General features: G+C 38.4%; 2 protein-coding genes and 1 long non-coding RNA gene across 5 annotated transcripts; 1 reads left to right on the forward strand and 2 right to left on the reverse strand.

The window, feature by feature from the left end:
- Positions 1 to 10,110: 10,110 nt before the first annotated feature.
- Positions 10,111 to 10,914, reverse strand: LOC137730832 (uncharacterized). The gene is made up of 3 exons (XR_011068222.1): positions 10,806 to 10,914; positions 10,299 to 10,377; positions 10,111 to 10,199 (listed from the first exon to the last, which is right to left on the reverse strand). It is a non-coding gene; the product is annotated as an uncharacterized lncRNA (long non-coding RNA).
- Positions 10,915 to 12,955: 2,041 nt separating this feature from the next.
- LOC137731161 (putative potassium transporter 12) lies at positions 12,956 to 17,536 on the reverse strand. Its single transcript, XM_068470270.1, has 9 exons — positions 17,098 to 17,536; positions 16,398 to 16,626; positions 16,043 to 16,291; positions 15,688 to 15,738; positions 15,271 to 15,531; positions 15,097 to 15,149; positions 14,888 to 15,002; positions 14,505 to 14,759; positions 12,956 to 14,243 (listed from the first exon to the last, which is right to left on the reverse strand). The coding sequence occupies exons 1-9, from the start codon at positions 17,356 to 17,358 to the stop codon at positions 13,183 to 13,185; spliced, it is 2,535 nt and encodes an 844-aa protein (XP_068326371.1). The 5' UTR covers positions 17,359 to 17,536; the 3' UTR covers positions 12,956 to 13,182.
- A 453-nt stretch (positions 17,537 to 17,989) lies between these two features.
- Positions 17,990 to 19,921, forward strand: LOC137731254 (serine/arginine-rich splicing factor RSZ21-like). 3 transcript variants are annotated; one of them, XM_068470354.1, is made up of 6 exons: positions 17,990 to 18,124; positions 18,290 to 18,399; positions 18,514 to 18,602; positions 18,716 to 18,938; positions 19,313 to 19,441; positions 19,598 to 19,921. In XM_068470354.1, the coding sequence occupies exons 2-6, from the start codon at positions 18,311 to 18,313 to the stop codon at positions 19,602 to 19,604; spliced, it is 537 nt and encodes a 178-aa protein (XP_068326455.1). In that variant the 5' UTR covers positions 17,990 to 18,124; positions 18,290 to 18,310; the 3' UTR covers positions 19,605 to 19,921. The 3 variants fall into 3 exon arrangements, with proteins under 3 accessions (XP_068326455.1, XP_068326456.1, XP_068326457.1); XM_068470355.1 differs by having other exon boundaries at positions 18,297 to 18,399; XM_068470356.1 differs by lacking the exon at positions 19,598 to 19,921 and having other exon boundaries at positions 19,313 to 19,445.
- Positions 19,922 to 23,405: the final 3,484 nt, after the last annotated feature.

A 23,405-nucleotide genomic window follows, 5' to 3' on the forward strand; every position in this document is an offset into this window, starting at 1 on the left:
GAGATGGGATTTGGAGGAGAGGAGATGCGAGATTTTTCAGAATTCCCAGAACACGATATATACATCATATGTCATTATATAATAGAGGGACACTTGAATTTTTTTTATCTTTACTTGTATAATGACATATATTGTATTCCTCTGTATTTTAGGTATATTAAAAAAATCTGTTAGAAAGAGAAAAAACGCTACTCCATAATAAATTGATAAATAATGGAAAAAGCAGGCAGCTTTTGAGCCTTTGGTGTGTGATTATTTGAAAAGCCAACAAATTTGAAGTTGGATTTTGACTAGAACTCAACACGTACGTGTAGTGTTTGATAGGTTATCACTAATAAGCAAGGGCAAGGTGTGTTAACAAGGAACATTCCTAATTTCCTACCACTCGGAATCTTACACGGAATATTTCTGCCTCCATTTGGGAGGTGCTTTAATTGTCTTTCCCTCCTACCACAAAAATTAAAGTTGAAATTGATGATTGAGAGAAACAATTCTGCCACTAGCTCGATTGACTAATTCGCTGATAACTACCAAATTAAAAGGGATTGCTGTCACTGCAACAACTTTGTTGGAACTTTATTGGCTGGCTTATTTGCCCAAGTGGTTTTTAAGGGTAACTCTAAGCTTTTAACGAGGAAAGAAATTTAGAAGGTTTGGTGACATGACATGGACAATTGTTGTTCATTGATCTATTGCCAAGTATTAGAACAAAATAATAATTACTCACCACAAACACGTTGCTTTAGAACCAATGTCAACGCCACCGCGTTATATATTGCATTAATTTTACCTATTCACGATAATCTTAGTTTTTTATCATATTAATTTGTAAGCAATGAACTTATACATCCAGAAGGCAACTTACGGTCAACTCTTTTTGAAGGTGATTAATATTCGTTTATGATGGAAACAAAATCGTATACATAAGAATAGGGTGCACAAGCAAATGCCGCGTTAAAATTTTGTCGGAACTTTCAATCTGAGAATAAGGGAGAGTACCATGCAAACAAGAGAAAACTTCAAATTAAGCAGGATTGTTTGTTTTTTGAGGGGTGGGGTTTGTTAGAGTGTGGAGTTTTCCATGCAAGTAACTTAATTAATTAAACATTAGTTAGCTTATGGAGTGTGGTTTCCTTTGTCTGTACTCTTTTTCTAGACAATTCTATGGACGTTGACAAGAATTAATGTGTGTTGTGTCAGTCGGCAAGCTTTTAACCAGGCACACACAATGGAAGCGTCTAGAAACCAAATTAGCCCAGGATAGGAAATAATGGTACACTTTGTCGAAGTAGGACTGCATCTACAACGGGGGATTAATAGTATAATTAACTATAAACTACAATAATCCAGAGGGTTCCTTTGATAAAGTTAGGTCATTTCTAACTGAAGGCTGGTCAGATGGTTCGTTTTAGCTATTTAATCCTCCAAGAAATTAATATTTTAATGAACAGTACAAAGCCATATTTCTTACCATCTCCAACTGAGGGCCAAAGGGCCATAAGGCTCGTTTTAGTTCTGTCACAAAAAACCGTCTCCAACTAAGGGCCAAACATAATTTATTATTTAAATTTAAAAACTACAACAACGTAAATTTAATATCCATAATCAACATCATTTTCATCATCCGCTATTGTATGAGTATAGTAAGAGGTAAACAACTGCTTGCCGGGTCATAATATATATATATTTTCTATCGAAATAAGCCTTACTCATTGGAGTGTAATTCGAAGTGTTCATTTCCATATTCTTATCATCTATCTCTTCTTGTATTTGTTTGGCCCGTTCTTTATGCCTACGATTCCTATCTTCCGCAATAATGGCATTTTGCTCCGCCATTAATCGCAATGAGGCCGCCACTTCCTGTTGAGCGACGTAATCATCATTTGCCTTACTATTTTCCTTCAACCTTCGGGCCTTGTTTCGTCCCATAACCTTAGGTATGGAATCTTCACCTGAAGACGGATTTTCTACCCTTATTTGTTGAATGGTAGGAGAGCCATCTTCATCCATATCTATAGCTGAGGATGCAATTTCGAACACTGGCACTTGATGTTGAGGTGGATCTTCAAATAACACCCACCCTTTACAAATTTCCCAACAATCGTGAAACTGAAAGGGTTTCAAGCTGCCCTCCATATACAATTCATCCGCTTGGCGTACCTAGAAAATATAATTACAAAAATTAAAGGAAATTAATTTATGAAATTAAATGTAATATAATTAAATATTTAAAATAAATTGTGTAAACACTTACTTCGTCATAGTAATTAGCGCTGCTTTCATGTCTACTTGCGGCTGCTAACAATACTTGATGTCACTTGTTCAAACTTGGCAGAAGATGTTTCTTCCATCTTGAAGAACAACTCTTGTGGTTTCGGGTATTTGGTGGAGTGGTGCCTTCGTAGAACTCTAAGTATTTTTTGGACACACGAGTCCAAACACCTGCCCTTGTTTGAGAATTTCCCCTCACACTATCTTCCAACACCCATCTATAAGCCTTCTAAAGAGCTTTATCTTCTTTTCGGGTCCAACCCCTACCTTTCATTATAGACGAGGCTATTTGAAAATTATAGAAAAAATTGAAGGAAATATTTTTGGAAAAGGTAAGAAAATATGAGAATTGATGACACACCCCGACCGGAGTCGAGACGTGCTGGCCATCACATGAGGGTGACGTAACCAAGTGCGCAACAGAAGTGATAATAATAAGAAAATGCGAATAAATAAAAACCAAAACTAAACTTATTTAACTAGAGATAATATGTAAGAGTGTGAAAGTGATCAAGTATAAGATACACGCATTTCAGAGCATAGGTAAAACAAAAGTGCAGTCGAACTAACTAAGTACTAATTATACAAATAGGGAGAAGATCCCTACTTTTATTTATGGAAACGTTAGAACCGCCGTGTAGTCCTTGTGAGCCACCAAAGATGAACAGCTACCTAGAACTTGGAGGGGCTTAAAACAGAAGGGTGAGTGGGCAAAAACAAAGCGTTTGAAAATGTATTTATCTTCATGAACATAATAACCCCTTTCCGTAAAACCCGAATAGTTTCTAGAAGATACTATTATGTAGGTATGAAAATCAATGAACAAGAGTGGCAAAAACTGAAGTATGTCATGTCATAATATCTTAGCAATAATAAATGTAAGCCAGGTGTGAAACCAATATAAAATAGTACGCCAGTCGGAGTCACCTAACGTGACCTGTAGCTCATCAATCTAGGCTAGCACACGAGTCGGAGTCACCTAGTGTGACCTGTATGACAGGCTGGGTATAATTATGTACGCTCAAGTGTTACGATCACGTGAAGGCTGTGCGATAATTCGTCGGCCACCTACGAGTCGGAACCACATATTGTGGTCTGTACGACAGGCTGACACCAGACTTGTATTCAAGGTGAACATACGGTGCAGGAGGTGAACAATCACGTGAAGGCTGGCCCTAGCCCCGGGCAAGAGCACTAATAACGGGTGCAGCCATGATGAGCTCTAAATAAATGTGTGCATACCAATGCAATACAACCCATTCAATCACATAATACTCACCTGAAGTTTACCTGAGTCTCCGCAGCATCTCACAATACAATGCACAAATGTAATAATGCAATATTTAAAATGTAACTTATTTACGACATGGCAAGCAAATCATAGTTCTATATAAAAACGTTTCTAAAACTGTATATATATATATATATATATATAAAACAAATGCCCACTTACTGATAAGTAGCAGGATCATAGCCTTCTAGCTTCGCTTATACACGCTCGTCCTAGGTGTACATCTCACCTATATGCGATACAACTATTTTTACGTTAATTAATTAGCACATAAACAAAGCCTAGGATTAATTCCTCATACGTTGCTCAAATGGGGTGTTTGAATAAACCAACGTGATATACTCGACAACATGAACATCCCCATATTTTTAGAAATTTTTTTGGATGTCGGACGTGCCCTCACGCTTCGGCTAAGACACGGCCACACACGCCGGCCATGCGTAGGCAAGTAACTGGCACACTGAACGGAAACCCTAACGGCGTTAGGAATATTCCATTAAAATAGCAGAATATTCCGTTAAATTCTAACGGTGTTACGTGACGCTGTTAGAATATTCCGTAACTTTGACGAAATATTCTTCTTCACTGGTGGATCATGCCGGTCTCCACCGTCCACAGCCACCGGCCGCCTTCTGGTTTGCCGATTTCCAGAAAATTTTCAAAGCTTAATATCTACTTCATTTCTCAACCAAAATCCATGAAATTTATATGGATTTGAAGGTCTTGAAGAGTAGAACACATTCATACCTATTATGAGTTCAAAATCCTACGAAAAAAGGTCGGAAAATTCCTTGGAAAATCCGGCCAATTTTGCAACTTTCCAAACTCACCTATACCGACGTCCGCTTTACTCCAAAACTACTCCAAAGTGTTAGGGAAGTTGCGTGGATACCTTTCCAAACCCTAAAACCTCGAAACCACGTCAGGATCGCATTGGAGCTCGTGAGTCGACGATCAAAACTCACCAAAACTGAAACCTAAGGGTATGGCTAGGTTCGTGAATTTGTGAGGAGTGCGATGGTAATCTTTGTAGGTTCAATCTGTATTGTTTTGGTGTGGTTTATGCGTGTGGGGTGTCTCGGGTGTAGAAGGAAGAAGAAAAGAGAAGAGTCGAGAATGAGGGAGAGAGTGTACGTGTACGTGTGTGTGTGTGTGTGTGTGTGTGTGTGTGTGTGTGTGTGTGTGATTGGCCAGAATCAGAAAATAATATTTTCTGATTGGGTCGCCGTGAGAGAAAGATAGAGTTCCAATTGGCTCAAAGAAAGATAAAAGCCCAAAATCTGATTGGTTTAGAGGTAATATGAGCTAATATAATTGGTTTGTGATTTACTCGTTTACGTATTCAATTAATCATAACTTTTCGTTACGAATCCAATTCGGCCCTAACTTGCGTCGAAGTGCTCGTGATGTCGAGTACGATTAATTACGATGGTGAGGAAATAATTTAAAACTACATATGTACATCCACGTCACTAAGCCAACGAGGATAATATCGTCACTTTAAAGACTAGGGGAGAAAATATATAATAATTTGGGACGGGTCGTCACAATTGAAATGGTGTAGGAATGTGAAAAATTTGTGAGAAGTGGTGAAGGAATGGTTTAGGTATTTATAGGAAAAAATGAGAATTTTTTAGAATTAAAAAAAAAAAAAATTGGCCCAAAAAAAAAAAAATTAAAAAACTAATGGTAACTGACTTCAGGTAGTCGTTGGGGATTCAAAATGGAGCCCTGCCCGGGGCTGGTTGGCTGGCTAATTTAGGCCAGTTGGTTGGCCCTTTTTTGTCCCGTGGGGCCACGAGCCCTTTGGCTAGGTCCTCGGTTGGAGATCGTTTTCGGACTATTTTCGGCCCTCTGGCCCTCTAGACCCTTCAGTTGGAGATGACCTTAGAGGTGACAAATCAACCTGTGGAGTTATTAATGAGCACCCGTTAAGACTCATTTAATTTGATTTTACCTTACACCATTATCATCATTATCAATCTAACCTCTATATCTCCAAATGTACAACTAGCAAGAGGTTTGCTAGTCAATTACCGTTCTTCGTGCATATGAACACGACTATAAACTGTTGATAAACGAAAATGTATTTGCATTTTATACGATACATAGTCATTTACATGTGTACATCATCGGTGAATTGCAAATAGCATTTTCTTAAAAAGATTTTTTTTTTTTCTTTCTAAAATTGTGAACAAATAGGGTTCTTCTTTTGCTTTATCACCCTTTTTGGCTTTTTTTGAAGGATGGTCGTTGGATGAGTTGCTTTCTTCTGGTGAAGTTGGTAATTTCCACACTCTTCTTTTTCATTTTGTTTTGCAGACTTTTGTTCCTTTAATTTTTATTTAAAGTGTTAAATTCAATGGTCTCTTTTTGGCAAAGTTATATTCAATGGTTGAAAAAGAAAGAAATGCAAAATCTAAAAAGAAGAGTGCAAAATCACACTCATTTTTCAGAGCATGCAACACTGCAGCTTGGTTTACCTAATTTTTTGTTTTTTAGAAGGCTGATATTATCCATATATATTTTTTTATTTTTTATATATTGTTTTCAATTTTGGCGGTCAGATTAAATGAGTTGTAGAAGATCAAACGATAAAAAGTAACATGAATGTGTAGGAACTAAAAAAGAGTGTGAATAGCACCACTTTGTAAAGAAAAGAGAGAAATTTTCAAGAATAATGCTACATTTACCATCAAGTTGTACCATCATTTGTACAAATAGATGATGAGAGTAGTATTTTTGAATTTTTGAAAGGAAAGGGATCCTCCCCCTTCCACCAAATCCATAAATCTGAACCTTTAAAATTTGATCTAACAGTTAAAAACAAGAGATTTTTTTAAAAGTTATGATAACTTTAGCCGTTTGATTAAATTTTAAGGATTCGAATCTGTGGATTCGGTGAAAGAGATCCAAAAAGGATCCCTTTCCTTTTCGAAGGGGCGTTCGGATGCATGAATTAGACACATCTCGTGCATGAATTACACTTGCCACTCATGCATGGTTGGAATTTGAGAACGCATGCATGGCTCACGTTTTTTTTACATTTGTGTGAACATTTGGAAGCGTTGACAGGTCGTTTGTTTTCAGTTGAGTAAATACGACATCATGTCGTATGGATCTTCTTCGAATATTTTTCTACTGTTGTTGTTGGTGCAATTCTACAAAATATGATGAGGCAAGCCGCAAAGGTGGAAAGTTTTATTTGAAACTTGAACTTGAAAAATCATTTGATGTACTGAATTTCGTATTGTTCAAGCATGACCTCATTTGTGATTTTTCCTCGTTGACTAGGATTCAGAATTGCGGCCAAAATGACCGACTTGGATGAAGGGAGTTTTAACGAAATATTTTTAGTATTATTTATTTTTAACGAAAATGATATTTTTTTTACTTTAAAAATTTATTCTTGGTGGCTGGTACTATTCATTTACAACACATTTTTGTCATTTTGATTAAAACTTAAAGTTTTTAAGCTATTTTTATTAGTTTTTCTTTGAATGAATGATGTTCCAATTTGCACATGTGTATGCCATAGACAAAATAATTGTTGACAGTAACAGAGCTAGCATGGGTTTATTGATTTCCTTTAATTATAGCAATTAAAAAAAAATTCACATATATTTGTTTTTGTATTGTATTTGACCTTATAAACAGTTAAGACAAACTAAATTACAATCTCCTCTGCCTACTTCTTCTATTTATCATCTTTGTTTTCCTTCTCTCTTCTTGTGTGCGACTTTGTTGTGCATACTAGGTGCTCGATGAAATATCTTAGTTGACAAACCTTGACAGTCTTTACTCCACAATATGTTACATCCACTCTATACAAGCCTCTACAAATAATGGTATTTGTCGACATATGTTGGCTTAAGTTTTTGACATATGTTGGCAGGAATGGGTAGGTGGATACTAGTGCTTGATGAAATAGACAAATGAAGTTTTTTTTATTGATATTATAACCCTGTCATTTGAAAATCTTAATTCAACCAATGATAAATACGTGTAACTTCTTGAGCTACAAATTCTTTAACATTTAGCTACTGAAAACTCATTTTTATATACAAGTTACAGTATTTTATTTATTATCATACCTAAGTGGTTATCCAAATTACTTTATTAGGTGACAATCAATAACAGTACTATTATATATCAACGAATTTTGAAGTTAGGATTTTTAATTTGCATGGGAGGAACCCAAGGTATTAAGTAGGAGAGAGAGATTAACAAAAAATAAGAGTCGGTATCAAAACCAGAATTCAAGCTATAAATGCAGCAAATATGCATGAATCAAATTAATTAAATTAGTACAATTCAGCCTGGGTGATTAGGTAGCTTGATTTAACCTTCACCATAGCATGCGTATAATAAATTAAGTAACCTAATTCTGTCTTAATCTCAACCATGTTAGGAAGCACCGGATCTCACTAATTAATAAATCAGTAGTAGTTTAATTAACTACTTCGAGCTCTAAGAAACCCTAGGGTTTGTCGATGTTTGTGGTCCATGGATGGCGATGGATACAGTAGCCTGTCGGTTCTCAAATAAACTAAAACGATTAGTCATTATTTAATAGGAAAATTTTAACGAAAAGTTTTTAGTACTATTCATTTTAACGAAAAATCATATTTTTACACTAAAAAGTCAATTACAATACTATTCATTTTACCCTTAATTTTGTCTTTATCGTTAAAACTCAAAATTTTTAATCAATTTTCATTAGTTTTCCTTATTTAATATCATTTAATTATATTATCCCTAAGCATTCCAAACCAATCCAACCCCCATGATCTTTATAATGATGCTCGCCTTGTTTGTTACACTACCGCACTTATTAAACCCACACTAGGTACGTTCCCAAATAGTTATGTCTTCACCGTTAGAGATACTGTATATGTTGGAGGTTCACAATATAGACTTTAGTTGCAAAATCTTTGAATTATTCCAAGACTCACCCCACCTTACTACACTACACGTGAGAGACATGGTTGAGAGCTCTTATTGAGATTATCCGAAGTACTTGTAGTTTTTCATCCATGGTTGAGTCCTAACGACGATCCATAAAAACTATGCCGTATGTATCAACCATACCAAAACATGGTACATCAACGAAGTCAATGCTAAGCATATTGCCTCTACATAACATCATTAGAGCGTTAGGAGATTGAAGTTAAGCAAACTGAACCCAGACAACTTTACCGATATTTTCACAAAGTCATTGTCAAAGTCTACCTTCTAGAAGCTTGTCTGAAAAATTTGTATGCGTAACTATCTTATTTGCAATGCTTTACTTGTATCTCATTTGAAAATTTTATTAAACTCACGAGTTTGATGTGTAACCAGCATCACATTAGTTTGTGCAGCCAATAATTCTTTACAGTTTTCAAGGATTTCAGTTCAGAAAATTAGTTTTCAGGAATTTCTGATGAAAATTAAACCAACAAGAAAACAATTTTAAGTATCTGAAGTCTCTCTAGTGTGCTTTCGTCACGTTTTAGGACATGCTCTCCAATCTAATTGACCGGGAACGAGTCCAATACTGGTCCCCAATCTAATTGATGATGTAAAGTGCAAACCCTACTCATCTTCGTCTATTGTCCATCTACGACATGCTCTTCACTTTCATTCTTTTTAAAGTACGCACAAACTCTACTAAAGACGATTCGTTTAAGATGCCTTTAAAATAACTGAAAGCGTTTAAAACAACATTTGATAGAGCAAATTGATATGATTGTAATTTTAAGGATACTCTTTACTAGGGCTGGGCACGGGCCGGGCCGGGCCCAATTTTGAAGGGACCGGACCGGACCTAGGTTCAAAGGGAACGGGGCGGGCCGGGCCGGGGATTACATTTTTTAATATAAGAACCGGACATTACCCGGCCCGGTTGAAACGGGCCTGTTCGGGCCGGGTCCACGGGTCCCTTTGTTTTTTTTTTTTTTTTTTTTGGTTGTTTGAAAGAAAAAAAAAATTGTACAGATTCACAGATTGCAAATAATCAATCAAAAAGCTTATGCAATTATGTTTGAAAGAAAAAAAAAATTGTACAGATTCACAGATTGTACAAATAATCAATCAAAAAGCTTATGCAATTATATCGCAGTAGTCCATAATCATATAATCAATTAGAGCCATAAACAACTTCCTACACTGATATACATAATCGTGTTATGAAGTAAAGAATCTATTAAATAAGTAGGTTCTTTTTAGGCCACATTTCAGCCTCGAATGGCAGGCAACAATACTAGAAACTAGGTTTGAAATCAGTTATGAGAGTCATAATCGGTTTTAACATTTGTTTACATGTATGTTCTGAAGTCAATTGATTAGTTACCAACACTTCTTGAAGCAGCCAATACTTCCTGGAACGAAATTAAACTGATTAGTTACCAACAAATAAATATATTCCCCGGGAGCACTGGCTAAACTTCAACTAAATCAAGAACTAAGTATTTTGCATTGAGTTGCATCTGAACCATAGACCTCATGAGGTACTGCAACAAATCAGAGGTGTTCAAAATACGGTTTAAAGTTTAAACTAGGCTTACGTATCAAGGCCTTCCTCAAGAGGTTCATAGATATCAGTTATGTCTGTGGAACCAATTGTAGTGTTCTGATGAAGACCAACAATTCTTCTCTGAAACAACAGTAATAAGAATATCTTGTCAGGCTAATCCAAGAACGGAAACAAACATCTCACAAACAATATATAACGATTCAGAACAAGACACATAACCTTGATTAACTCCACAATCGTTAGTCTTGTTGATGGCTCTTCCCATGGCCTTGAACACAACTTCATCCGATCCTTTTTCCTGCAAGGATGCAGCACAAGCAGATAAAGAAAACCTAAGGTATTGTAATAACTAATATAGGTCTAAAATAACCTAAATTACATCCGAAGTCTCTTGGATAAGCAAAATCTAAGGTGCTGTATCAAGTAATATAGGTTTATCAAAACCTAACATAAATCCGAAATCTCTATTCAATCTTTATTCATTCATCCCTACGCATTCTCAAACTTCCATACGCATTATATACTACCATATAATCGCATACGAGCAGAAAATCAACAGCAGCAGGTAAACACACAAGATTAACATCATGGTTTGAATTTGTTTCATCATAATACACAACAAAATTTCATTATTTTCAAATTTTTTTTTTCAATTCTATGCATCCGAAAGCAGAAATTAAACACAAAAAATGGAAGAAAAAAAATAAAGGAGAGGGAGAGAGAGACCTGAAGCAGGGTCATGGCGTAGGTGATGTAGTTGCGCATCCTGCCCTGACTGGTAATCCTAATCTCGTTCTCATCGATAGGCGTCTCCACTCTCGGCGTCTCCACTCTCGGCTTCTCCACTCTCTGGTAACGATCCATCTCTTCCGCCCTACAATTTTTTAAAAGCACAGAATTAATCATCTCCAAAAAAACCAAAAGAAAATTTAAATTAAACAATCACGCTATACAAATTCCAGGACAAACAAAACAAAACCAGGTCCCAAACGCACAGCTCAACACAAACAACAAAATCAAAAAATTTCTTTGGAAAACAGATTCTCGGAAACCAAACAGAAGCTAAGGAGGCGGAACATGCAGAATCGAGAGGGGAGAGAAGGAAACGGAGGGTTGGATCTGGACGGAGAGAGGAAGGGGAACGTACCGGTGGTGGTGGTGGTGATTCAAAAAAGGATAAGTAAGCGCTCCTTGAGCTGCTTAGCCCCAAAAACCCTAAATTCCCAAATAAAAAACCCACGTAATTCCTAAATCAATTGAAAAGCTTATGCAAAAATCCTAAATTCCTAAATCAGAAACCCTAATTCATATATTACCTAGGAATTTGCAAGATGATGGTAGTGTTCTCGACGGCGAGGTTGGTGTGGACCGTGTCGTGGTGGTCGGAACTCGCGATTGGGAGGATTGAAGGAGAGTCAGGACTCAGGAGACGATCCTGCGATGGTGATGTCGACAGTCACTGACTCACTATGAGTCTCAAGGAGTCGAGTCAGTACTCAGTAGGGGTCTGAGACGAGAGAGGAGAGGAGATTTGGGGAGTGAGGTCTGACTCTGAGACGATCGAGCGAGGTCTGAGACGAGAGAGGAGACGAGATTTGGGGAGTGGGGTGTCAAGTTGAGTCAGTCGACTGTGGGTGTGGGAGTCTGGCAGGCAGAGACAGAGTGATCAGATTAAATCAACGCATCAGATTAAATCAACGGATTTTTGGAAGGTGGAAACGGTTCGGGTCGGGGACCCGTTTCCTCAGCAATTAGGACCCGTCCCGCCCCGCAAATGACATGGACCCGACCCGCCCCGCCCCGTTTCAGAATTTTAAAAACAGGACCCGCCCCGTACCCGCCCCGAATCGCTTGGACCCGCCCCTAACCGCGGGTCCAGGCCCCGTTTGCCCAGCCCTACTCTTTACAGTTAGAAATGAGATTGCTTTTAAAAAAACTAAAAGAGTTTTCTAATATTACAAAACGTTTCTAACTGCGTTTGGCAAAACAATCTAAAAGTATTTATAGATTTTAGAAGCATTTACGAAAAAAGCACATGGATGCTACTTTACGAAGCACTTTAAAAAACCTTGAAGCAATCCCAAACAAGTAGTCTTATGCCGAGTGCTTCTTTTGAGAAGTAGCTTTTCTAAAGCGTTTTTAACAAAAGTTCTTACGAATATAAATGAATGTTTACGATAAGAAACCTCAAGCAAGCCCTTGCATTGAGTTGGCCTTATTAAAATCCATTTTTGATGTCGGCCTTCTGATTAAATCCCTACTATGAGAAGAACAATATTTGGCTATTTAAAATTCTTCAAAATTGTTCGTTGTCAATTAATAGAACTTCGTATTTATAATAAGAACCGTTTATATTATAAATCATCCTATAAATATCGTATCTACAAAAAATCGATTAAAATTAATGTCGTTTAGTCATCAAACTATTTAAAAACAAATGAATGGTATTGATAAAAGCATTACGAACCGTCTATATATTTGCTACAATAGATTGACTAAATGAACTTAGTTTTAATTTATTTTTTGTAGATATGATCTTTATGGTGTGATTCATAATGTGAACGGTTCTAATCATAAGCACAAAACTCTGTAATTAAAACACTAAGAGTTTTGAGTAAGAGTTCACACACATTTTTGAGTAGTCAAATATTATTCATGTGGCTCTAATATATTTATACAAAGATATTCTTTATTTTTTATACTAAAGGTCGACACCTTTCCACCAAGAAAATGAAGTTGCCACTTTTGCCTAAAGGCAGACAAGAAAAATTGACCCAAGAGGGGCCTTCTTGTACGGCACGAACTACTTCGGTTGGTGTTGAAAAAATGAACTAAAACCAAGAGAAGGAAACACAAAGAGACCGACAGAAGGGGGAAAAAAAAATATCACTTTCAACTGGCACGTTAAGATGGCGGCATCGCAAACAAATCACGTGAAACCACATATGGTGTGGTGAGTCAGTTTGAGATAGCGTCACCTGAGCGTCATAGTTACATGTTTATGATGTAATAATTCTGTTACAGTGTCTCGCATAGAGGTTGCAATATGCAGCAGATTAATCTGAATAAAATGAGATAAATTCTACAAGTGAAAATAAATGAATCAGACCATGTAAGTCATTCCCACTCGCATGATGTTCATGTGAGGCACACTCATATTTGCAGGACTTGCTCTGCTGTTCCTCCTCAAGAATGCATAGAAGTAGTTTATGACTAGCTTCTTGAAGAAAAACGATTTCTTCTTTGCCCTCACATCTCCGTGCGCTAGCAAATACGTAAATCCTGAGTCCATTGCTTCTCGAAGTGCAGAGAGCTCATACTCCAGACTCGGGTCTTCGTCCGATGACATCACACTGGACGGCAATGTTGCAGCGGCAGCAGTTTCTTCAAAGGTTGAACTTCCTCCTACCCCTCGTGATCTTCCATTGTGCATCAATGGAATCCTGAGTTCCTCAATCTCATCGCCTCCTGGGACTCCCGAATCCCTTGAGCTGGAAGAATCGTTGTCAAAGTCTGAGTCATTTAAATTGCTCTCCAAGGCAATCTCGTGAGCTTCCATCCTCAGAAACTTCTCCAGGCTTTCAACAAGAAGTTGTTCAAATGAATGGTGATCTTCCTTCCGGATATCCTTGTAACCGTATCGGGCTACACAGCGGAACATATGGTAGTCTTTTGGGCAAACTCTTCGAAACAGAAACCTTTGTTCCTGAGGAACCACTGGGACAGGGACATACTTAATGCAGACAAAAACTATAGTGGAGTGGATAGCTGGAAGGCTAAGAAGGAATTGCACAAAAATGGATGGGATGCCTTGGACAAGCTCACTATACAGCAATCCAATTCCCGGGACTCTCACAGTCCCTAGTGTGGAGCCAAGATCAGTCACGGAGTCCATGGATAACTTCTCCCTGACCTCGCTTCGGTACTTCAACACACTCCCATAGTTCCAAGTGTACATCACACAGAGGAAGCAAGAGGCGAAGGCAAGAGGCAACCAGCCACCCTCTTTGATTTTTGATAAAACCGCACACAAGTAGATAAACTCTATTGATCCAAATACAAGCGGGAAACATAAAGCCAGAAACAAGTTGGTCTGCCAAATGAGAAGCATTACAAGTGTCACCAAGGTTGTGCTCACCATCATGACACCGACTTCAGCTATTCCTGCATGAATAAATATAATTGTATTAGCAAAATTATCATTACACATTTATAGTTGATATATTGTTAGCTCAACTCCAGTCGGATTAATAAAACTCATATATATTGTTGTGAAGAATATAAGCGGAAGATTCCTGCCTCGCGGCATATAGAATTTCATGTGATAAAATCAGAATATGAATGTTAAACCAACTTCATTTCAAATATAAGAATATCTTTGCATATCGAAAATATTATAGGAAGGAGAGGAAAAGGATAGTTCACCATATGCATTGGCAATCTCTGTGGTGCTTTGAAAGATGGAAACTACAACTATGCACATGATCATTAAAAACCAATTGATAATAGGGATGTAAATTTGGCCCATTCGCCTCTTTGAGGTGTGAACTATCTTTAGCCTTGGGAAGCATCCGAGAGCCATTGATTGCTTAACACATGAAAATGTAGCAGATATCATCGCTTGGCTAGCAATCATTGCAGCAAGGGTAGCTACCACAAAGACTGGCCAGAAAAGACTATCTGTTTGTTCACAAGATTGAGGAACTGTAAGTTTCAAACTGAGGAACCAAATAAAGAGAGATGCCCCTTTACGGAACAATAAGAGTAAAGCTGAGAAGAATGGTAGCCAAGATGTTGGAAAGTGTCACCTGGCACAGAATCATAGAATATTCTAGCCGATGAATCTGTATGTTTCATCAGATAGGCAGCTTGGCCCATGTAAGCTAAGAGAAGGCAGGGGAACACCACAAAACTGAAGGCAACCTGCACAAGATGTATAGATTATACAATGCTTTCGGTAAAATAATATGGATGAAGCTATTCTTCAAGGGAGAGATGAAGGTATGCATTGGCCAACCTGAATGGCTCGCACAGAGAAATGTCCTAGATCAGCAAACATAGCTTCGGCTCCTGAAATAGCATAACCACAGTTGGGAAGTTTTCTTTACTATAATCCATAGGAGAAGTTGAAAAAAGGAAAAACAAATGGCTCTCATTAGAAAACCTAACAGGCTTTAAAGGTGAGATATACCTGTTATGCACAGAACACAACCACCAAGAGCGTACCATGCTTCCTTATCGTTCTTCTTGAAGAAAAAATAAATATAAGCAGGATTGAATGCCCTCAGGACGGTAATGTCATATTTCACTAAATTGTAGATTCCAATTGATGCCAGGCTGAAAAACCACAAGGCAAGTATTGGAGAAAACATGACACCCACTTTACCAGTCCCAAACTGCTGTATGGTGAACAATAGTAGGAGAATTACAATCGAAAGAATAACCACAGCATCTGCAATAAAGATCAATCAGATAATGGGTCATATTGTCCACAACTCATAAGTTATTATTTTTGCTCTACTCTTTCGATTCCATCCCAGGTAAAAAAAATAGTTCAGTAAACAAATGAACCACAGATTCTCAATCAGACAAAGAAAAAGATACTCACTTGTACCAAAACCTGGCACTTCACCTTGCAGGCCACTCACAGCAGACATCACTATGACAACCAAAAAGAAGAAAGTACATCAATATACTCTCCTACACAGATACAACGGAAAACACTTGTATGTAATGTATGAAAATGATTGTGCACAATATCACAGTTTCAGCCAGGTTTAATGAAAAGTCCTACTTCCTCATTATGATTTCCTGTCTAAGGAAGAGGTACTTGAAAACGATGCCAGAAAAATCCATGGCTGTTAACAGGAATGTAATTTCATGTCAGTAACTACAGCTTAGACATATTTTCGTTGGCTAAGTATATCATGAATTTCCACCTCAAGCCCAATCAAGTAATGTACCTGATATTGCTGGGGTTAGAATACCATCTCCTATAACCATTGACGTTCCCATCAAAACGAACAACAAGAGGATAGTTTTCAAGAGTGATTTCTTTTCTAAAGTTTCTTTTATCTGCAAAGCCCTTTTCAATTGTGGAGTGGGCAATTTGAGCCTATAATTTGAGATGTGTTCATCAGCTGGCTGACGATTTGGCAGCATATTAACATTTGCATACCTGCATATCAGTGAGTACAATGCAAATGTTCCTCCTACAATTGGAAACATGAATAGTGTAAAGGTTAACAAGTACTCACACGACCATATTACTACCAAGCAACTAAGGACAAAATAATTGTGAAACGAAAAAGCGCCTACCTTCTCCATTATCATTGGCTTTGAGAACTACGAAAACATATTTTGCTAAAGGTATAAGCGCAATTGTGTACATCACAAGTGACAAAGCTCCCAAGACATCAACATCTGATTCGACGGGCACCCTGCTGAACACATCAGCAAAGACATATAAAGGGCTCGTTCCCACGTTACCGTAGACCACACCAAGAGTCTGGAATCCTAACAGAAGAGTGCTCCAAACAGAATGATCCTGATTTATTAATTTAAGTTAGTCATACATGGATAGTATTATAGTAGCATTTTCTAACTCTTTACATTACAGAATTGAGACAAGGTAATTTTGTCAGCAAATATGGAGTACCAAATCATGATTCTGCTGACATACAACCTCTTAAAGAAAGGGTTCACACGTTGTAACATAAATGCCATATTATAAAGATTATGTTTTTGATACAAACGATACTCTACCCCAAACTAATCTAAATTGCAAGGACGAGGATTCAAACTCGGGTGCATAGCGAAGCACCTCCGCTCTAGTGGATGCGGTTACACCCACGTCTGCAAAGTAACATATTTCATTCCAAATATACCAAATTACCAATCTTACACCTTTGATGAATATGGAAGTAATTAACACATAAAGAAAAACACTAAAAGCACATAAATTTCTCTAATTTCACAAAAAAAAAGGGAAGAAAAACGAAAGTAATTGTGGTATTACCTGGCCACCAGCACCAGCAATCTCCATGGCTTCCACATCAAGAGAATCAACTCTATCGGGCTTCTTCCCAAGCCTCCTCCTGAGCGATCCTCCATACCCTTCTCCACCTTCGCCTCCTCCATTCTCAGAAAGCAACGACCAGGCCGGCGACTCCGAGTCCACCTCGCTCCCATCCACCCACCTCCAGTCACTCCCGACCCCACTCCAACATCCTCCTGCCAATCTCTCACCCCTCTCCACAATCCCATCTTCTTCTGCCATTTTTGCACAAGTCCTTCAGAACCCACATGCAAAAATCCAATCTTTTTACTCTAGCTTCAGTAATTGGTCAGAAAATTGAATGATTTATTGTGGGTTATTAGTCGTGCCTGCCGAGGTTTGAGCCTGGCGGAGGAGCGAGGAGTGAGGAGTGAGGAGTGAGGAGTACAGCGACAGAGGGTTCGAGTACCGAAACGTACATTAGTGACATGATGACAACAAACCATTCTTTTATCTTGGTTCGGCTTTTCAGCCGAATGAGTAGATGGATTCTGGATAATCTCTATTGGGCCATAATCATAGGTTCACTCGCATTTTTCATATTTTATAGGTACTATCTTGCTTCTTTTGATAGGATTCTTTGCATATATCCTCACAGAGTATCTCAGGAATTTTCTAATTACATCCATTCATCGTATATCGTGTATTCATCGTATATCGTGCAGTCGAAAGTCATGTAGATGTCCTAAACAACATGATGTTTAGAAGACAATAGAAGACTGGGCCTCGAGATCAGATAACTCTACACATAAGCCCAATAATGGTCCCGTTGGGCTTGTATTACTCAAAACTCGCAGACAAGGTTAAGAGAGGAAATTCACCACAAAGGTTAAAAGAGGAATGTACAAGCCAACGAAGAACACGCGGGGAAATAGGCTCTGGTTTCTAGGGTTTATTCGAGCTCTGCGATTCCACGCGCAGAGCACCCAATTCGTTTCCCTGTCGCCCCGATCAATCAAATTTCACAAATTCTAGGGTTTTTCTCAAGGTAATATTCAACGATATTTCTGCCGCTTTTCGCTTCGCCTATATCATTAAACTTTCCATATGTTCAACTTTTTTTTTCCTGGAAAGTTCGATTCTTTCTGGAATTTATATGAGAATTCGTTTTTATTGGATTAATTTTGTTTGTTATATATGTATGTTTTATTAGGTTGAAGGTGGTATTGCGACGATGACTCGGGTTTATGTTGGGAATTTGGATCCTCGAGTGAACGAGAGGGATCTAGAAGATGAATTTCGGCTGTTCGGTGTTCTTCGCAAGTATTTTCTGCTGCATTACTCTTGTTTTTCGTTGTCTTAACGACTCGCGATCGATTTTCTAAGGTTGGAAAAGATTTGTGTTGCTAAGGTTTATTTTTATGAAATTGATGACAGTGTATGGGTTGCACGAAGACCGCCGGGATACGCATTTATTGAATTCGACGATCGCAGGGATGCTTTAGACGCGGTTCAAGCTTTGGATGGTTTGCCCAATTATCCCTCTCTAACTGTATTTGTGTGTGTTAATTTGTTTTTATTTTAACTTTTGCAACTTTAATTTATAAGCTTTTGTGTCTTATCATTTTTTTGTCTGCAGGTAAAAATGGGTGGCGTGTGGAGCTTTCCCACAATTCTAAGGGTAGTGGAGGCCGTGGGCGCGGTGGAGGAGATGACTTAAAGTGTTATGAGTGCGGTGAACCTGGCCATTTTGCTCGAGAATGTCGCATGCGTGTTGGTTCACGAGGAGGGAGTGGTGGAAGGCGCCGAAGTCCATCCCCTCGACGCCGCAGAAGTCCTAGTTATGATGGCCATGGGCGCAGGTGTGATCATCTTTCTTTTTTAACTTAACTGTGTTAAAATTGTGCTTCTGTATTCTGATGACCCGTTGCCTTTCCTCTTTATGCTTTTGTTGGTTTCAAATTCAATGGTTATGAGGATTGCTTGTACCCTGATTCACCGCATCATTCTTGGTATGCGTGTCTCAGCTGACTTAGAATAGAGTTATAGAAACTTCGATACATTATTCCTGTGTGTTTGTCGACCTGGGAATTCGATACATTGACTGCCTTGTGCTTGCCAGGTTTTTTGATCTGGAACAAAACATTCCTACTGTTTGTCGACCTGGGAATTGAAAATGTTTTGTTTTGATACGAAGGATTGAATTTGTTACACAAATGATTTCTTTTTTTGGCAGGAGTTATAGTCCGCGTAGGAGAAGATCACCTCCACGACGCCGTAGTGTCACACCTCCTCGACGTGGACGCAGCTACAGCAGGTCTCCTCCATATCGCCATGCTCGCCGTGCTTCACCTTATGTCAATGGGTAAGTCATGGCTGTACGATGTTTTTACAAAATGGTGAAAGATATAAGCTTGAACAAGTAGAGTGTATCTGGATTGAAACTTGAAAGTGTTAGGGCTTTGTGCGACTTCTTTTCTTGTTGATACAGCTGAGTGCATCTGCTTATTTGTCTCTGCAGGGACTAAGCTGGAATTGGAGCAACTGCTGGATGATTTGAAAGGATGATATCGCTGCTATATTGTAGTTATAGTAGGATCGACAAGAATCATGATAGTTATGTTGATGTTGTGACACAATGGGTTTTATTAGTAACTTGGATTGGATGACTTGGACACCAGTTTGCGTCGACTTTCTTGCTTCAGCGTACTAAAAATGAGAGGTTGCCTTCCTACTTTGAAGTTGGCATGTTATATATGTTTATATATGGTTTTGTGTGAACTCTTTCTTTGTGGTTGAATTTTCATTGTTTGCAATAGATGTTCCTAAAGTTTGTTTGTTTTGATTTGAGGTGTATTTTCGGCTAAAACGGCTTTGTTTCTCCGCTTACTGCATCTTAGTGCTCACGGTTCCTATCTCTGCTCTGCATCCACCAAAGTCTTCTTCTTGTCGTTGCCCCTGCCTATTGTTCAGTGGAAGTGGAATATCCATAACCTTTGGTACTTTGGTTGCACACGACACTTTTTATTGCATTCTTCTACAACAAAGCTTCATGAACACACTTTTTTTATTAGCCGGTTCAAGAAGATGAAGTTGTTTGTCGCCTTCCCCATCTCAGCACCTCTGCAGCACATCTACCTGCACGTTAGTCTCCTTCTTTTTCATTGAGAAATTTGGCTGCATCTGACCATGTTAGAGTGTCATCACCATCATCTGCAGTGCTTCTATCATAGTAAGGCCTTATCTTGTTAGTTCTCCACTTGCTGATTGCTGATTGAAGAAGGTGAAGCTGTTGCCCTATTGGTGTTCCCTTCTCTCGAGTCTGATTATCGGTCGGTAATTGAAAGTTGAGAGCATCCATGGTAGTAATTTTAGAGTGCAGTTAGTGTGGTTGGTTAATCTACCGAGTTGCAGTGAATTGTGGAGTCCTTCACACCCATCATTCATCACCATCTTAGACTCGTCACTGAAATCGTCTGGTTGTGCTTCGACCGCCCGCACACGGCTAGGCTATATAGGATACCAAGTATTTTACCATAATATGTCTCATCAGGTAATGCTGCTTGCCTACTTTGTCAAAGTTGACATGATAAATCTGTGTCCTGCATCAAGTCATTGTTTTCCAATTTTTTTTTTTTTTTTAACTTTTTTTTTCTCTTTGAAATTTCCTTTTTTTATTTTATGTTGGATGACTGTTGTAAATTGATGATCCGGATTGAGATTGAGTGGATAAAATATCCTGAAAGTTTGAATTTTGGAATCATAAACTGTTTAGATGGGAATTAGTGAAAGAAAACATTGAGATATTAGTGGATGTTTCAAATAATTACGAATTATATTTTTATTATTTTCATGGAATATACCGTTGCAACAACTATTTCTTGATCTCGTTCAAAAACTTCGGATGGATGCAAAGCAATGGATCCAAATATGCCTTAGGAAGAGGTCATCGTAAGTTCTATTGCAATGATTGAAACACGTGAATAAGTAACGCCAAGTAGTAGTGTAACTGTTACGCTAAAAATATTTCTCTTCCCCAAAGGGTCTTTGGTTCCCTTGGATTTTGTGTTTGTTTTTATGAGTTAGTTTCTTTGCCTTCTTACTTCTTATGTTTGTCTGTGTTCTCCCATTGTCCTCTACTTCTTTGGACATTTCAGTAAATTAAGAGTGCACTAGCAACTTTATTACATGATCTGCTTTGGGTCTTCATCCCAAATTAAGAAAATGTGAAGCAACAGCTAGACTTCTCCCGTTGCAATCGAGAATTAAACTCGATTTTTTATCCTACGTTTTGTATCACAGCACTACTCAATACTTCCATATATACTGAAGAGGAAGCAGTTCATAGTATCGAAACGGAGGGAATGGAGATACCAAGATTTTCCGAGATGAATCTGTGGTTTCGTGACACCATTGGCGTAATCGGATCGGCCGCGAAAATCCCACTTCGAAATCCCAGTTTCATAACATTCGTGCTGGTTACCTCCTTTCCACTATTTTGTACGACTTTAGTACCAAGATTGCCTTCTAGCCAGCCTTCTTTGATCATGGAGAAGGCAGCAATTCAGCTAAGAGTTCTTACTCACCACCCCAAAGGCCACATGATTCAACTTCTGCGAGTGTACCTTTTTGAACTTGTTAATTTCTTCACCGCACTGACAACTATATATGCTGCTTCAACAGTCTACATTAGTAGTGATAGGTGGAAGGTGAGTCTCCGAGATCTTCTTCGAAACTCAATAACAAAAACAAGGTGGCGCGAGCCCATGTTTACATTCTTGACCATGTCCCTCTTGTCACACATTTGTTTAAGTTCTGTTTACTATTGGCATCATCACGCGAAGCCATTACTTTCGTCAAGCTGCTCAAACAGGTTACTGCAGGCTGTAAACATGGTAGTTCCTTTTGTGGCCTTTGATAAATGGGTAGAGTACAGCGCTTGGTGGAATCTGAGTGTTGTGGTTTCCATTTTAGAGAAGGATAACAGAGGTTTCGAAGCCTTTTCAGATGCAGCGGAGTTGAGCGAAGGAAATACAAGAAGAGGGTTCGTTTTGATGCTTTTGTATTCTGTTTGGAGCTTCCGTTTTCCGACCCTCATTGCAAAATGCACTTTTCCAAGTGTAATGGCATATGATGTTCTTGACACAAGCTTCCTGTGCTTGGGGAAGGTTATGAATTGGGTGGTTCTCACGGTTTATTACTACGATTGCAAGAACCGTCACCAAGGGTTGCCATAAATTCCAAGGATTTAACACTAAGATCTCGTAGAGTAAAATCACTGTGTAGGGAAGATGATAACTTTAGCGAACGTGTACCATTGTCAACTGGAATATTACTAAAACGTATACCGGGCTACCCTATAACTTGAAGAGGAAGGAGTACCATAATTGCGAGAATTGCAGCAGAGATCGACAAAGGTTGCCCTAGCTAGAAGAAAATAGAGGATACGAAGTTGTCGATAGAAGAAGATTGATGTAAATTATGTATTTCTCAAAGCAGCTGCCCTTAAATTGTATAATTTACAGTTCTTATGTATTTCAACTTGTCCTGTACTTTGTGGAGACTCCAACATGCTTTGGTTCTTCATCCCAAATAAGAAAATGGGAGGCGCCAGCCGGCTAGACTTAAACAGTGTAATCGAAGTAAAACTTAGAACTCCGCATTCTGTTTGGAGCTTCGGTTGCCAACACTCCTTGCCACTGTCCTGATCCAACCTTAGAATATAACCAAAATTTGCAGGCGCTTACAAGGGGCTAAGAAATTGCTGCTTTTCTTGTAGCAATTTCTTCGTTGTGCTCACAACTATGTAAGTCTACTTTTTTTACCCTTGTTAACTTCCTCGTTGTGCTTACAACTATCCATGCTGCCTCAACAATTTATACTAATAATGAGAGGTCAACGATCTGTCTGTGAAATCTTCTTCGAAATTCAGTAACAAAAAAAAGGTGGCACGAGCGTATGCTTACATTGATGTCTATTTCACTCTTGTGCTATCTTTCTCTAAGTGTTGTGGAGGGTTACACAAGGCCGTTAGTTCCATCAGGCAGACCAACTGGACTCTCCCAGCTTTCCCTGGCTATATATTGGATAGTTTACAGCTTGGCCATTGCGTGGTTGGAGTACATTGCGCGGTGGAACTTGAGCATTGTAGTTTCCATTTTAGAGGAGAATAGAGGATTGTTTGAAGCCATTTCAGCCTCATCAGAGTTAAGCAAAGGATAAAGGCTAAAAGGGTTACTTTTGATGCTTCTGTTTTCTCCTTGGAGCTTCAATTTGTCAAGCCTCCTTGCCAGATGGACATATCTGTACTATCCAAATATACCTTCATA

Source organism: Pyrus communis, chromosome 4 (genome assembly GCF_963583255.1).
Source record: "Pyrus communis chromosome 4, drPyrComm1.1, whole genome shotgun sequence".
NCBI lineage: Eukaryota > Viridiplantae > Streptophyta > Magnoliopsida > Rosales > Rosaceae > Pyrus > Pyrus communis.

What these genes read in the sequence shown, in the direction of transcription:
- LOC137731161 (XM_068470270.1), bottom strand. Translation starts at nt 17,358, where the DNA reads ATGGCAGAAGAAGATGGGATTGTGGAGAGGGGTGAGAGATTGGCAGGA. An exon ending in TTGTGTTCTGTGCATAACAG is followed by an intron (nt 15,150 to 15,270) that starts GTATATCTCACC and finishes ATGCTATTTCAG; the next exon opens with GAGCCGAAGCTATGTTTGCT. An exon ending in ATTCTATGATTCTGTGCCAG is followed by an intron (nt 14,760 to 14,887) that starts GTGACACTTTCC and finishes GTGAACAAACAG; the next exon opens with ATAGTCTTTTCTGGCCAGTC.
- LOC137731254 (XM_068470354.1), top strand. Translation starts at nt 18,311, where the DNA reads ATGACTCGGGTTTATGTTGGGAATTTGGATCCTCGAGTGAACGAGAGG. An exon ending in CTGTTCGGTGTTCTTCGCAA is followed by an intron (nt 18,400 to 18,513) that starts GTATTTTCTGCT and finishes AATTGATGACAG; the next exon opens with TGTATGGGTTGCACGAAGAC. An exon ending in CGCGGTTCAAGCTTTGGATG is followed by an intron (nt 18,603 to 18,715) that starts GTTTGCCCAATT and finishes TTTTGTCTGCAG; the next exon opens with GTAAAAATGGGTGGCGTGTG.